General features: G+C 50.1%; 3 protein-coding genes across 5 annotated transcripts in view; 2 read left to right on the forward strand and 1 right to left on the reverse strand.

Annotated features, from left to right (window-relative positions):
* Window positions 1-476: 476 nt before the first annotated feature.
* Window positions 477-7,119, forward strand: tlcd1 (TLC domain containing 1). 2 transcript variants are annotated; one of them, XM_019868304.1, is made up of 5 exons: window positions 477-682; window positions 731-948; window positions 3,474-3,556; window positions 4,962-5,044; window positions 5,663-7,119. In XM_019868304.1, the coding sequence occupies exons 2-5, from the start codon at window positions 743-745 to the stop codon at window positions 6,062-6,064; spliced, it is 774 nt and encodes a 257-aa protein (XP_019723863.1). In that variant the 5' UTR covers window positions 477-682; window positions 731-742; the 3' UTR covers window positions 6,065-7,119. The 2 variants fall into 2 exon arrangements, with proteins under 2 accessions (XP_019723863.1, XP_019723854.1); XM_019868295.1 differs by having other exon boundaries at window positions 477-948.
* Window positions 7,120-7,770: 651 nt separating this feature from the next.
* rab34a (RAB34, member RAS oncogene family a) lies at window positions 7,771-13,080 on the forward strand. 2 transcript variants are annotated; one of them, XM_019868367.1, is made up of 12 exons: window positions 7,771-8,075; window positions 8,938-9,017; window positions 9,252-9,343; window positions 9,436-9,501; window positions 9,800-9,901; window positions 9,976-10,040; window positions 11,393-11,444; window positions 11,660-11,741; window positions 11,854-11,944; window positions 12,263-12,370; window positions 12,450-12,559; window positions 12,591-13,080. In XM_019868367.1, exons 2-11 carry the CDS (start codon window positions 8,943-8,945, stop codon window positions 12,509-12,511), a joined length of 795 nt encoding a protein of 264 aa, XP_019723926.1. In that variant the 5' UTR covers window positions 7,771-8,075; window positions 8,938-8,942; the 3' UTR covers window positions 12,512-12,559; window positions 12,591-13,080. The 2 variants fall into 2 exon arrangements, with proteins under 2 accessions (XP_019723926.1, XP_019723918.1); XM_019868359.1 differs by having other exon boundaries at window positions 12,450-13,080.
* Window positions 13,033-14,984, reverse strand: part of LOC109514915 (adenine phosphoribosyltransferase) — a 2,915-nt gene continuing 963 nt past the window's right edge. Inside the window, exons 3-5 of the mRNA XM_019868379.1 lie at window positions 14,216-14,362; window positions 13,815-13,910; window positions 13,033-13,261 (exon numbers count right to left, since the gene is read on the reverse strand). Coding sequence (XP_019723938.1) covers window positions 13,119-13,261; window positions 13,815-13,910; window positions 14,216-14,362 — 386 coding nt within the window. The 3' untranslated portion in view covers window positions 13,033-13,118. The remainder of the gene's footprint in view (window positions 13,262-13,814; window positions 13,911-14,215; window positions 14,363-14,984) is intronic.

Genomic DNA, 14,984 nt, shown 5'->3' on the forward strand with positions numbered 1-14,984 from the left:
AGGTCTTTGTAAGCAGTGGTAAAAATGTTCCCCAATCTTGTTCTTGCACTTTACGTTTTTTAACGCTACTTTTCCATTTCTCGTGTTTGCTTTTAGCTGTCTTATATTGTGTGGTAAGGCGGCTTTTAAATGTTTTTCTTGAAATTGCGAAGCACATCGTGCATGAAATGTGTTGAATAAGTAAAGCTGCCTTCTACGTGGGGTGCGAATGAAGCTGTGCCGTGTCACTTGGCGTCTCTCGCGTTGGAGAGCCAAAGTCTTTCTATTCGGCCTGCGACTTCCGGTGTGACCAGAACTGTTTGAAGGAAGTATTCTTTTCCTTCCGAGCGCACTTCCTTGCCTTTCTTCCGTCCACTTCGGCCCCTTGCGTACGTTCTCGCGTCTTCCGTCTTGCCCCGCCCCGCCCCGTGCTCCTTGTTTGCGTCGTCGATGGGTGCAGCGCGCGCACGCACGTGACGAGGCGCTCCTCCAACACCGCCCCGACCCCTCACACCTCCCCTCACTCGGAGCGACAACGCAGAGCGCAACAGGCGAGCGGACCTTCGGCTTCCGACGGCATCACCGAAACGCTCCCCACCCTTTTCCTCTCCTTTTCTGACTTTGCGTGGAAGTAACACGATCGAAAGCGCGCAGCGCGTTGGCGGCGGAGCGCGCGGAGTCCCGAACGGTCTCCACTCAGACGCATCCGGGCTTCCGGGCCGAGGACGGAGCGCGACGCGCGTAGGCGCAAGTGGGAGCCGGGATGGAGGCCCTGGTCGCGGCGCTCAAGAGGCACCCGGGACCCTCGGTGGTGCTCTTCGCCGTCCTCTTCAGGGTGGTCCACGGGCTTCTGGGGAAGGTGACCCCGCCCAAGGTGGTGGCCAGTGACGAGTTCCAAGCCTGGAAGTGGAAGAACCTCTCCTTGTCCATGGTGCACTCCACCCTCACCGGGACGTGGGCTGTCTCCAGGTAGGAGGACTTACGCACATACTCAGAACTTCCAGTCGAGTCCCAAATTTCGGTACGTGGGGCTGGACTGGCCATCCGCTGTCCGGGGCAGATGCCCGGTGGGCCAGCCACCTTCATTTTACCCCCAGAGGAAGCATCCCACAATTCAGAGGGAGCAGCCGGTGACCGCGAGGCGCTTCTCCTCACAAGGGTCGCTGGGAACGCCGGAGCCCGTCCCGGCCGACGTCAGGCAGCAGGCGGGGGTGCACACGGAGACAACTCGCAGTCGCACCTTGGGACAATTCGGTTAAGCTGCCGGGCATGTTTTGGGAACGTGGGAGGAAACCCGAGTACCCGGAGGAAACCCGGGGGGGGCACGGGGCAAACGCCACGCGGGAAGGCCAGAGTCGGAATCGAACCCTCCACCTCTGCGCTGTGAGGTGCGCGCGCTAACCCGTTTCACGCAAATAACATGGCTCGGAAGTAATTCTTGATCAAAACATCCGCACTCTATTTCATTTCATGAAGTAAAATGCGCACCTCACCAGAATTCGGCTCAACATCTTGACAATCACAGCAGGAACAAATCCAAGTGAAAAACAAGCTTTAGAAGGGTGATGATTCAAGAGCGTTTTTGGGGGGGTTTGCATCATTGTTCTCTGATACGATTTGATCAAACGGGTTATTAATCGCAGCATGCAAAACGGTGTTCGTGGCCGTTAGCTTGCAAAGCAACGGCAAATCAAATGGGCTTATCTCGGAGATGAAGCGCAGCAAAACATTTTGCTTTGCACTCAGACTCGCCTCTGCTTCTTTTCTGAGCGTCTTGAGCAAAGTTGCGGATAGGTGCGCCTTCACTTTGACGGAAGCCTGACTGCGGATGCTGCGACACGCCGTGATTTCTCACTTAATAGGGGTGGCGTGAGCATCGCTCGGCGGGTTTGATTGATCTCCTTTTTGAAACCGGTCCAATCCTGGTGGGTTACTCCTTTCTCGTCAACATCATCACCAAGGACCCACACTCTATACTTGACTAGATTTTTTTTTTTTTTTTTTGTGGCTATGTATTTCCCGCCGACTTCTTATTTTTACTGGCCACAGTCGAAAACAACCGATATCAGTACTCTCTACTTGAGTCAAAAAATCGGAGGTGGCTAAAGTAGCGGGTCTCAAGGGGAACTTTTCGAAGCGTCACCATTGAATGTGATCAATTTCGCACTCGCCAATCAAAGAGCGCACAGGATTCAAACGATCAATTCAAAGTCAGCAAATAGCGTATGGAAAAAAACCCGAGCTATCAAAGTGCGCCAAGGTACACGCGCCCGCAGGACATTTTCCCTTGATAAGCAAGCGGCTGACCTTGGGACCCCGCGCGTTTGGCCAAATCGTCGCCGTATATGGTCCGCGCAAAAGCCGTCCGGGAAAATGACGGAGCCCAGCCGGCCAACGCTGTGTCAAAGGTCAGTTGTGACGACGGCGCTTATCAGCAACGGGCAACGGGGAAGGCAAGATTGTCGGGTGGCCTAAGTCGGCGCGGCGCGCGGAAGACGACGACGACGCCGGCGGCGGGACGAGAGCAAGAAAGCGGTCGGCAAGTTTTCGCTCAGCGGTCAGCGCGCTCGGCTAGCGAGGCGGCCACGGCGCAGGGGGGGCTCGGCTTCGAACCCACGGCGCGACCCGCTTGGGGTTCGGACCCCCGTCAACTACACTGTTTTTTTTTTTTGTGGTTTTGGATTTGATTGTGAAACTTTTCCCGCGCGTTATTCCCACAACCAATAATAATCAAACTTGAATGAGGCCGTGGGTGGGGAATAGCTTGCTTCTCCAAGTCTGCTTTGAGCAAGTGGAGGGTTAAAAGTCCCGATAGCCCTCGTCAAAATGTGCTCAGGAAATGAAATTCTCTCCCAAAGTACAGAAAGATGAAAAAGCTCTCCACGCAGAGTCACAAAGTATTTCCACGCCGTTATGGTGTGTGTGTGCGAGTGTGTGCACGTGCGTGCGTGTGTCAAAGTGGGCATGTTTGGACGAGTGTACAAGCTACAGCGGAAAAAAAAAAAAAAGCTCATTGCGATCTGCCAGCCGAGGTACAAGTCGGACTAGTATTGGTTGAACGTTGACTGGCCAAACCTGCCGCGGCCACACCTGAGCAGCTTTTGGTGACTCATTCAAGTCGCATTCCGCAGGAAAGGTACAGTCGCTTTTGTTTTTCGACGCAAAGCGCTCCAAATATTTCGAGAACACACCCCCTTTTTTTTTTTTTTTTGCCGCTTGAAATATTTCATGGAGCACATGTTCTTGACAATTTCATTGCATGCGTTTTCCTCCCCCCAAAATCTTGCAAATGTCTTTTTTTCCCTTTACAAACACGCACAGATAGACACACCTAAAATCGGGATGCTTTCCTTGAAGTGTTACTTTTTCCTGGGAAAAAAAAGCATGTTAGCCTGAAAAATCTTTTGTTGTTGTTTTTTTTTTTTTTATAATTCTGTTAAAACGACTGCTCACGACACGATGTTGCATATGTCCAACCATTGTCATCCTCACAGTGTGTTGCTGTGGCCCGAGACGCTGAGCGACCTCCACTTTTACCACACGCCGCTGTCCTACCTGCTTGTGTGCATTTCCACCGGTCAGTGAACTCATCAACGTTGCCTGGACTTAACTTCTACCCTTAATCTATCTACCCGGCCGTCTATCCATCTAACCGTGCGTCATACTGTGGCGCGTTGTCCGCACATTGTCGAGTGCCGGCGAACAAAAGCCTGTTTCTCAAATCACCGAGGCGGCAGAACGATCATTTGGCCCGGGAATCTGCTTGGCGCCTCACTGCAACTTGCGTGTCAGCACCAAGACGCAGATATCGCTGGAGCTTTGGCCCCTGACAACACTTGCTTGTGTTGTTGTTTAACACACACACACATGCACACAATGCTTTTGTGTGTGTATGTGTGTGTGTGTGTGAGCAAAAGAGAACCACAGCGTGCCAGTCATTCCGTGGCACAAAAGGGCTCTGAGTCAGTGGGATCGCTGCAGCCAAACCAAAGCAACATGCGGAGACAGACAAAATGACAAATCAAAAGGACACGATGAGCAGCCACTCGCCACTTGGCCGCAAAAGCAAGCGACACGTACGACAATATTAACCGTGCCGGGTCCAAAGACTGCATTTACTTGACATTTGTATTTTTTTATGCATTTATGTTAAGTCGAGAAAGACTCTTCAAGCGAGTCTCCCTTTTTTTTTTCTTTTTTTTTAAATGAAACTTCAACTTAACTGTTAAAAATGCACCTCCAAGCGAGTTTTGGCAAAACCAGTCGCCGTTTTGACGTTCAGCGTGGTTGTCGGCATGATCCGGATGGAACTAGAAAGTAATGTTGTCATCTAACTTAGCTACAGAGGCCAATGAAATTGGGATGTTGTGCTCAACAGAATAAACAGAGAGGACGGTGATTTGCCAGTCAGGTTCAGCCTGTCTTGCCATGAATATGCGACGGCGTTCAAAGCGGAAGTTGTCAAATGCTCATCAAACACCCGTTTGGAACATCCCGCGTGTGAAGACGCTAACTGGGAACAGGCGTGTGTGTCAGGATCGGCAAGAAAAAAGAATCGCACGCTCATTCGCAAGCCGAGAGGGGCCAAGGTTCACCTCTCTGTGAGGAAATAGTCCAACGGTTTAGGAACAATGTTCTTCGATGTGCAGTTGCACTTTCGGTCCACAATATCATCGGAAGCTTCCGACGATCTGGACAAATCACCGCGTGGAAGCAGCAAGGCCCCGAACCAACATTGACCGCCGGTGACCTCGCACCCCTCATGCAGGCGCCGGTGCATCAAAGACCGACATCGATGTGTCAAGGACATCACCGCGTGGGCTCAGGAACGCCACCCGCAAAAATTGTCATGGCAAAATGAAGACGTATAAAAAGCAAAACAAAACAGACCCAAAGTTGCGGTTGTTACATCAATCACAAACGAAAAAGATCTCGGAAGCGTGTCTTGTGGCTGATCTTTTTTCATTGTCGTCCCTTGTCAGGATACTTTGTTCACGACACGGCTGATATCATCGGGACGGGAAACGGAAGACGATCCTGGGAATTCCTCATCCACCATGCGCTTGTAAGGAAACCAAATTAGAAAGAGTCAATATGTTCCTAAAAGTACTCAGTTCTGAAAAAAATAGCACTTTTGATACATTCAGTTTTCAATTCTCAAAACGATTAATGAATGTGAACGATGACGATCTTTTTGTCTGACTGTTCTGGTCTCACCATCCCTTTTGGCTCCGCAGCAAGTTCAACACAAAGTTCACCAAATCCAATCGAAGCCAGAAAAATATTCCGTCAGCCAAGCGGAATGCCTTCAGCCCACCGTAGCGATGCGCTAACGATGCACTCCAAGTCATAAATCCAATTCAACGTGTGCTCTACTTCCATACGTTGTGTTTTGGTGGGCAGATGAAGGAAAACCTGGACGTCCGTATCAGTGGCTGTTATCGGCAGCCTTCGCAAGAACCCGATAAATCAGTTCCGCTGTACATGTACCTTTTTGATGATATAATTGATCAATAAATTGTAACTAATTACAAAAAAAAAAAATCTGAATACATCTACGATATATTTTGAAACCTCACCCTTGATTAACCTTTGTCCCATCTGTCCCATTTGAACCGTCAACTCTGCCCCTTGAGCCCAAAAGGTGATCCCATGCGCGTTTCTCCGCCGTCTTGTCTGTCAGGTACTCTCGTGCTTCCTGTACACGCTCTACACGCAGCTGTACGTGGCCGGCGCGGTGATGGTCCTGTTGGTGGAGGTGAACAGCGTGACGCTTCACCTGCGGCTGCTTCTCAAGATGGTGGGCGCCACCTCGTCGGCCGCCTACCGCCTCAACAAGGTGCTGAACGTTTGCACCTTCGTGGCCGTGCGCCTGGCCACGCAGTTCTACATCACCTGGTACATCAGCGCAAACTACTCGAAGCTGGACCACGCCGCCTTCTTCATGGCCTGCGTGATGGCCATGAACGTCATCATGCTGGTCTACTTGTACCGCCTCATCCGCTCCGACTTCTTGCCGCGTGCCGGCGGCCCGCACGCGGACCGCAACGGGACGCACAACTCCAAGAAGTTTGTCACCGATTGAGAGGCGAGGAAGCGCCTCGTCGTCGCGGGTTTCGGGCTTTGTTTTGCTCGACCGGACACCGCGCCCCTCAAAGAAGAAACCGTCGGAGACGCGCGGTGGAAAGTCCGGATTCGCCCGTTCATCGTTTCTCCTGACTATGCTTCAATTTATCGATACTTTTATGTCCTTTGGATAACACATGAAGCCTCAAAGATGACCTTTCATCATTTTGGGTTTTTTTTTTTCTCTATTGAGGACCGTGGCAGCACAGTAGGGTAGGGGTTAACAACACGTCTGCCATGCAGTCAAGGGGTTCTGGGTTTGAATCTGTGCATCATTAGCAGAATAGCACAGTTGCCTATCAGTCATATTTGAACTTTTCGGGAGGGGTGGGGGAGAAAAAAAAAACATCTTGCCTCCCATGACACTCTGAGGATTACCAGGATCTGGATGGCAAGTGATTTTTTTTTTTTTTTGCATGCACTTTTTTTTTCAAAGCAGGTTGAAGGAGGAGTTCACGGGTCTGGCCCGCAAGCTAAATGTTTTGGGTTTGAATTCCCGTTGAGCCTCAAGTGCAAACTATGATGTGCACGAAAGGCATTAAGTGTATTTTCCCCTATGAAGGCAGCACTTCAGCACTAACCCACCCAAAACCCACTTGTCTATTTAGTGTCAGGAATCAGTGAGCGGCGGACCCAATGTCAAACAAACGTCCACACGTGCACATTCAAGTTTAAGCGCATTTCACACGGTCAAATCGTTCCATAACTCAAACGGTAGCCAAATATTCACTTTTGTATCATTTTAGATCATTTCAGGTAAGATAATGAGCGTGAAGTCCAGAAATGAGGAAGTAACAACAGCTGATCTGTTCTGCAATGCCATGATGCCCTCAGTGCCTTTTGAAAACAACTAATATGCATCGTTTTTGTCCGAAAAAGAAAAAAAAAAGGACATTTTAATCTTTAATCCTCCAACACTTGACTGTGACACTATCGTGTGTTTTTATGAAGTGGCGACAGGTACGTGTTTTGAGTCTACGAGTGAGATTGCACATTAAACGTGTTTTAAAAGTCTGACTGTATTTCTGGTGCTCGCGTATCTATTAAAGTGAACCTTTTGAAGCTCCAGAGACACGCGATGCCGATTTGTCACAATCGCTGTCGCAGTAACTGCCGTATTTACTTTGAACGCACGGGGGAGAATCATTTAAGAGTTTTGACTGCAACATCAAAAGCACGATTTACGTGTACTTACGCCTTTCTCGCATGCAAACGAATTTTCATATTTCGAGAGTTTCTACTGTTAAGTAAATAAAAGAATGACTGAAATTATGGTTGACCGATGCGGGGTAGCCATGAGCATCGCCGATTGTCGCATTTTAGTACAATCAAAATACCACCAATGTCGACTTAATGAAGACGAGCCACACCGCATAATATTGTATTGTCAGGCGAAAACATACACGCCGTGACGTCGAAATCTGACTGCGGTCCGGTCAGCGCCCCGCCCTCGCACCGGAGGACGAAGACAAACCAGCCGCCACGGCCACAGCGGTTGTTATTACTGAAATTATGACTGATTAAAAAGAAAAAAAAAATCATTAAAAATTCAAATGTTTGCTAATTGGGAATTTCTTCATTGTGAGACAAATAAAGGTGTTCTTAATCTTATCTTAACATTTACAAACTAACGTCACATCCGGTTAGTCTTCCTCATTTCCTATCACATCCGGTAGTTTGTTCTTTCGGCCAGCAGGGGTCGCACTGCGATGAGGAGAAATGGGATCATCTGTGTTCTGCGGTTTTAGTTTTGCTGCGTCTTTTTCCCCTGAGTTTTTTTCTTTCTAAGATTTTTTTTCTCCACAATTCGGCTTAAAATCCATAATTCATCACTCCTGTCACAAACATGACTGCGTCGGCCTCACATTGAGTGACATTTGGAGTTGAAAGGGAGGGAAAAAAAAGACGGATAAAAAGGAGAGCGACCACCACCACCACCACCAGCACCACCTCCTCCTTTTCTTGCTAAGGTAAGGGCTTCTTTTCTGTTTCTTCGCTCGTTTCACCATTCACCTCCACTTACGTATTGAACTACGACGTTTCTTTCATATAAGTGTGTTTTTACGCTATACTCGGTGATAAAAATTCAAAAGGCACATTCGGTGTGATGTTGGCTTTAAAAGTCCAGTTAGAACCGAGCAACTCTTCGTAAACTAGTCTCACATTTTACGAGCAATAGGAGTACAATTTAGATGCGAAACCGATTCAAGTTGTCTGTCTACTCCTTCATTTAAAAAAACGTCCTTTTGCTGTTTTTTCGCCCCCCTTTCAAGTAAGTGCACACCGTGAGTCACCCTTTCCCCCAGCATTCCTTAAAACGAGCCTGGGCTGACGACACCCCGCTCCCGTTGCAGATTTTTAGAAAAACAGTCAAACACAATTCGACATCATTCGGGCTAAAATTCAAGTCGTGTGCCGCGTTGCTCGAGGGAGACTTTGAGGAGGCTACCGGGCAAAGTTTGAGAGGGGTCGGATGCCCTGCCGGTCTGTTAGTGTCACCATGACAACAGACTCAACTGCACTTTTCACGTTGTCTGAAAGAAGCACCTCGCCGTGCCTCATCAAAGTACGTCTGGCCTCATGCTAACAAAACAATGTGGACCACCACAGACAGGCAAACGAACAAACATCTGTGTAGCAGCATTGTAACTCTTTACGCAACAGATAGTTGATTAAATACGCTGCATCCACACATCAGGACAGAAAATAGAACGTTATACTACTCGCCCACGCAGAATAGCAGTGAAAGTTATTTGGCCAAAAAAAAAAAAAAGACCCCCAATCACCCGACATTGGAGCACCGCTCTCTAATAAATCATCTCTGCCCAACAGGCCTGATGTCGATGCGAAGTCCAACCATGAGCGTCTTACCACCCGTTCGCAAGGATCGCATCATCCCGCAGTTCCCTCACGTAAAACACTCATGTCATCACCAACACTCTTTCCCCTTTCACCCTCTTACCAAAAAAGTCAACACACTTCCGGGTAAAAGAATGACATTAGGCTTTCTATTTCTATTCTTCTCGAATGTCAAAATGGCTCCAATTTGACCTGAACGGTACACGTAAGGGCTTTAAAAGTAAAGGGCATTAAAAAAAAAAAAAGAAATGAAAAATCCCTCACCGAATCTGTGCATCTCTCTGTAGTGTTTCCGCGAAGATGCTGCGCTCCACATCGAGCGCGACTTCAACCCCAAAGTGAAGGCGGCGTGCCAGGAGCAGCGCACCGGCACGGTCGGGTGCGTTCCCCGGCCGCAAAGAGAAGAAGACGTGACGTGCAGAGGAGGAGGAGGCCTTCGCGGCTTGATGTCTCTTGTCCTCTTTTCTGCAGGTTTAAAATCGCCAAGGTCATCGTGGTGGGCGACTTGGCCGTGGGCAAAACCTGTCTGATTAACAGGTAACATTTCAACATTGGAGCACATGAAATCGTTGCTTTCGCCAACAGCGGACAAAGAATAGAGAAAAGAGCCATTTGAAATACTGAAAGACATTGAGCCACCTGAACGCAGTTGAGGTACGCCGAGGACGATTTCACGTCACGCCCTGCGGTCGGGTGCCTTGAGATCTAAAGTACGAGTCAATTGATACGCTCAGCGGGAGCTCAGCCGAGGGCGGCCAGCGTGCGGGGGTTGTCGCTACGGCGCTCACGCCAAGCGGGTGCCTGGCGTGCTAACGGCGTGTGACGTCTCGCGCAGGTTTTGCAAGGACGCTTTTGATAAGAACTACAAGGCCACCATCGGCGTGGACTTCGAGATGGAGCGCTTTGAGGTGCTCGGCGTCCCTTTTAGCCTGCAGCTGTAAGTTCCGACCGAGCGTGACGTAGATCGCCGCCGCGCACGGGCCAACCGCGACTCTGCGCTTTTCGTCTCAGGTGGGATACGGCGGGTCAGGAGAGGTTCAAGTGTATCGCTTCCACGTACTACAGAGCAGCACAAGGTGAGCGAGCGCGACTGAAAGGCGGACCTTCGGGTGGCATTTAGCGCCAATGGCACCGCCGCGGCATATCCTACCACCAAAGCAGAGCCGTCCTATGTCGAAACATGAGATGGAGCCCGGACTGTCGTTTTTAAGACATGTCACAAGTAAGCGCCGACAAAGGCCAAAGTGACAGCTCTAACTGTCAGCGAGGTAAGAGTTTTTCTCTTCACCCCCACCCCCGACAAAAAAGAGAATTGTCCGGGAAAAAAAAGAAACCCTAAACCTAATTCAACCAATTAGAAGACAAGATGAACTTCATAGTGGCCTGGAGAGAGAATTGAATGAGCATGAGCACACTTAAAAAAAAAAAAAAAAAAAAAAAAGTGTATTGAAAATGTTTCTTCACCCCAAACAAAAAAAAAAAAAGAAAAATTACAAAAATAAACATTTTTATTTTTAAGGAACTAAGTTGAAAAACTTAAATGCATGAAATTCACGTCTATTCTATTTCTCTTTTTTTTTATTTTAAGAGAAATTTCCATTGCATTTATGATTTGTTTTTTTTTTTTGTTTTTTTTTGCATTGTGGCCACATGTCTGACATTTTCACCAAAACAAATCACCTCAAATTATGCGAGTTATGATTTTGGCAAAAGTTTGCGTCCAAAGGCTCAGTCGAGATCAGTAAAGCGGAGGGACGGGACCGTAGCGGGCCTCCCGGGTTCAAGACGGTGGCCGCTCTGCGCATCGCTGCGATTCGCCGTCCGAGCGCAGGCTCCATCTCACGTTTGCGAAGATCATCTCCATATTTTGGGGCATGTCTGGCGGCGCCCCCTCAAACGCGAGCTTTCGTCAATGCTTTCACTTGGGCTGGGCAGGAGTCACTTGTTTTCTGCCACCGGCAAGTGCGGTGGCGGCGCCCGTTGGTTGCGAGCCCGAGGAAAGACTTCCTCAAACCGTCTAACGGCCGTCACGTTGCTTTTTCTTGCAGTGGTGATTATCGTGTTCGATGTTACCGACATCGCGTCTGCAAAACTTTGGCTCAGTCGAGATCAATAAAGCGAGTAAAGCGGAGGGACGGGACCGTAGCGGGCCTCCCGGGTTCAAGACGGTGGCCGCTCTGCGCATCGCTGCGATTCGCCGTCCGAGCGCAGGCTCCATCTCACGTTTGCGAAGATCATCTCCATATTTTGGGGCATGTCTGGCGGCGCCCCCTCAAACGCGAGCTTTCGTCAATGCTTTCACTTGGGCTGGGCAGGAGTCACTTGTTTTCTGCCACCGGCAAGTGCGGTGGCGGCGCCCGTTGGTTGCGAGCCCGAGGAAAGACTTCCTCAAACCGTCTAACGGCCGTCACGTTGCTTTTTCTTGCAGTGGTGATTATCGTGTTCGATGTTACCGACATCGCGTCTTTGGAACACAGCAGGTAAGGTCGCACCCGGTGACTGTTTTTGCAGGTGGGGCCGCTCGCGTTGGCTTTGAACCCGTTCCAAGTGCCGGGCTCGGTTGAGGGCCAGAATCTGGGTCGGGGAAGGCTCGGTTGTTTGACGTTCGTTATTTTCGTGGGAGAGAAACGGGTAGAATGCTTAGGCTGCGGAGGGAGTAGTTGTCGGATCCTTTTGTTTTTTTTTTTTTCCCCAGGCAGTGGCTCGAAGACGCCCTGAGAGAAAACGACCCCACGGCCGTTCAACTCTTCCTGGTTGGCACCAAGAAAGACCTGAGCGTAAGTCTGGCGCTCTTTCATGAGCGCCTCCTTCGCCGGACACGACGTCGCCACCGACGGATCGGCCGGCCTTTTCATCGGCAACGTGATCATCTCCTCGTTTGTCTCGCAGTCTCCCGCTCAGTATTCTCAGATCGAACGAGACGCCCTCCAGGTGGCGCAGGAGATGCGAGCCGAGTATTGGACCCTGTCATCGCTCACAGGTGAGTGGCTTCTTTCGGTGCCGCGAAGCTCGTTCGGAAAAATCCGGAAATGCACTGCATCCGTTGAATGAGTAATGTTGAATATCCGTCAAGAGCGTCCTCACTCGGCTCCCACTTTCTCGAGCGCTTTCAAACAAGCACCGCTGTCGACCAAGTGCTGTACATGGAGCAGTAAAGATGTCTTCTTTCAAAAGCGTCTTTCATTTTGAAAATAATCGAGTCAGATGTTTTTTTTTCTCGGGAGGAAAAAAATGTTTTGAAAAAGACTTGATCCTTGACAAATCAAATCAAATAAATGCTTCGATCCTCTTTTGAAAGGGGAGAACGTGAAGGAGTTCTTCTTCCGGGTGGCGTCGCTGGCGTTCGAAACCAACGTCCTCGCCGAGCTGGAGAAGAGCGGAAGCAGGCAAATTGGCAACATCGTCAGTGAGTAGACCGAATCCAGACTCAAATCGCGGCGGGCAAGCGACAAGCCAGCGTGTGACCGATGCCCGATGCCCGCCAGGAATCCAGAGCAACAGCAGCCATCTGTCCAAGAAGAGGAAGCAGCCGGCCTGCTGTCAGTGACGCCGCCTTTCGCGGGCGCGCGAGGGGGGGCTCGGGTGGGAGGTACGCGCGTCACTGCGGTGGACGCCACAGAGGGCAGGCGTGACGTTGTCCTGGCCCAAAGACCGCTTTTCCTCACTTGTGAGTCCCCGTGCACATCGGGAGTTGAACAAAATGTGTCTGCGCTCTCTTAGCCGATATCGATTGGTCAGCCCAAATGTCTGTCGAGCGAATCACAACTTCGGTGTGATCAAAAAGGCGTGAAACATGTTTTTTTTTTTCATGAGAGACCCCCCGACTGCCGCCACTGTGCCAAAGACATTCCCGCGTCGTGAACAAACGTGCGCGGGACTTGCTCTTTCAAACAAATGAGCCACCGACAAGGGGGAAAACGGCACGGTGGTTTTTGTCATCCGCTTTTCAAGATTCGCCGTCCGTTCTAGAAAGCAAACAATTGTCGCCTTCCGGTAAAAAGAGGCCAACTTTATTGGGAACTTCAACGAGCGTTCCAAAGGGAGCGAGCGCCTTTTCAAATGGCGCCGCCATGACCGTCGTATTTGCAAAGTCCACAATAAAATGTTTTCTTTGAATGAAAGGAATGTTTGGGACTTGTCGCCGAGCCCTCTTTTCATTTCCCGAAGCTGTTGAAGGAGTCCAAATGTTTGCCATCGATTTGGCTCTGGAGCTCCTCGGGGATGCAGTGCGAGCATTTGTAACGCTCTCGAATCCACTTGCCTCCTTCCGTGTTCTCGATGGCCACAGCGGCCACACCTGCGCGACACACGCCCCGAATACTCACTTGGACACATCGAGTCAGGGGAAGGGCGAGAAAATTGCGTTTGACTCGCGCTGGACGGTCTTCCCAATCGCGTGAGAAGAAAGTGACCTCAAGCAACGTTTTTTTTTTAAAAAAAGTGCCTAAACAGCATGATCAAGTCTGAATTTGGGGGGAAAAAGGTCATTTGCGCAAAAACTTCCAAGGTGAGGATTGTCATCAAATTACAAAAATGTTCTATACAAAGCAACGATGTTGCCCATCATTGTTGTGATATGGGAAAAAGTTGTCAGACAATTACAAGAAAAAAAAAGGCCCAAAATGTTCTGGATGCAAATTTTTGGAAAAGTGGGAGGGAGGGGCCTCCGATATTACAACACAAATGGGAAAAGGAATTTTGTTCCTCTGTTAGAATACTAAAGTCAGAAAGTGACAAGGAAGAAAATCAAAGATTTCACAACGTTGCTCTCGCGACCCTTTAAATTCAAGTCACGTTGGGGAAAAAGGAAGCAGTCGTTTGCGTCCGGAGGCGGCAAATGCGAGGCTCACCCACGACGGTGGCGCCCATCCTCTCCAGCAGCTGGATGGCGGCCTTCATGGTTCCCCCGGTCTCGATCCACTGGTCCACCAACAACACCCTCACACCTGCAACACGCACGCTCAACAAAAGTCGCACGATTACAGATACGGAGCCAGGCCCGCCCCGCCCCGCCGCCATAGCCCGCATCGCGCTGAAGAGGATCACCAAAACGCGGAGGCGCCGCGTCGGTTCAAACACGCGGGCAAAGAAATCTCCGCCTGGCCACCGGTGGCGCTTCGAGCGCGAACACACTCGGGAACCCGCGTGACATTCTCAAGGCAAACAAAGCCTCTTGCGAAGGTGCGGCCGGTCGAAACGGCTCGGCCGCCGCCGCGCTCGTTCCGAGGCGTGTGCTCGGGCGGCGGCTCACCCGGGCGGATCACGTCGTCCCGTACCTCCATGGTCTTCTCCCGGCCCGTGTAGTCGCTGTACGCCTGCCGTTGGCTGCTCACGCAAAGGTGGCCCGCTTTGCGCACCGCCAGGAAGCCTTTGCCCAGCGCGCTGGCCATCGACGCTCCTACCGACAGGGCACCGGGTCAAAGGTTTGCATCCGCGCCCCTCGAAAGCCTCTCCAACTCCCCCAACGCGGGTGCAGTTTTGCCAGAGGACATTCAGGTTCTCACGTGCTAAAACGTGACGTGTTCAGTATCGTGTCAGGTTTTGGCGTGAGGAATAGAAGTTTGGCGTCACGTTTTAACCCGTGAATACATTTCGACGTGCTCCATTCAGGACCACGTGATTCACATTTGGCATTAATAATGTGATCCGTTCACGATGACGTTTTAACATGCTACATTTCACATTAAAACGTGCAAAATTAGTATTGCGTGAAAATATGTCATGGGTGAAATTTGGATCATGACTATTTTACGTCGAAAGGTTTCGTCTCGTGCTGTGAAAAAATATAAGGGAGGGGGGGGTCAAAAAATGATTCGATCCAAACGGTATTACATCCAGAAGTGATTCAAGAAACAAAAAAAAAGTTTGAAAATATGGCCACTGTGCAAGAGTCCATGCCAAGGTGTCGTTGAAAGTGAAATGTTCTCAACAAACGGAATGGCCCGAGTGAGTGTTGAGTTAATTTTACGGACTCAGGCGACTTGGCTGACATCGGAGAGCGCCAGCGGGCGTCCCCCCCC

This window comes from Hippocampus comes, unplaced genomic scaffold (genome assembly GCF_001891065.2).
Source record: "Hippocampus comes isolate QL1 unplaced genomic scaffold, H_comes_QL1_v1.1 scaffold49, whole genome shotgun sequence".
NCBI classification, from domain to species: domain Eukaryota; kingdom Metazoa; phylum Chordata; class Actinopteri; order Syngnathiformes; family Syngnathidae; genus Hippocampus; species Hippocampus comes.

Excerpts from the sequence above, each read along its gene's own strand:
- tlcd1 (XM_019868295.1), top strand. The coding sequence starts at position 743 with ATGGAGGCCCTGGTCGCGGCGCTCAAGAGGCACCCGGGACCCTCGGTG. Across the intron at positions 949-3,473 it reads GGGACGTGGGCTGTCTCCAG|TGTGTTGCTGTGGCCCGAGA; the intron begins GTAGGAGGACTT and ends TCATCCTCACAG. Across the intron at positions 3,557-4,961 it reads GCTTGTGTGCATTTCCACCG|GATACTTTGTTCACGACACG; the intron begins GTCAGTGAACTC and ends GTCCCTTGTCAG.
- rab34a (XM_019868359.1), top strand. The coding sequence starts at position 8,943 with ATGTCGATGCGAAGTCCAACCATGAGCGTCTTACCACCCGTTCGCAAG. Across the intron at positions 9,902-9,975 it reads GTCCCTTTTAGCCTGCAGCT|GTGGGATACGGCGGGTCAGG; the intron begins GTAAGTTCCGAC and ends TTTTCGTCTCAG. Across the intron at positions 12,371-12,449 it reads GCAAATTGGCAACATCGTCA|GAATCCAGAGCAACAGCAGC; the intron begins GTGAGTAGACCG and ends GATGCCCGCCAG.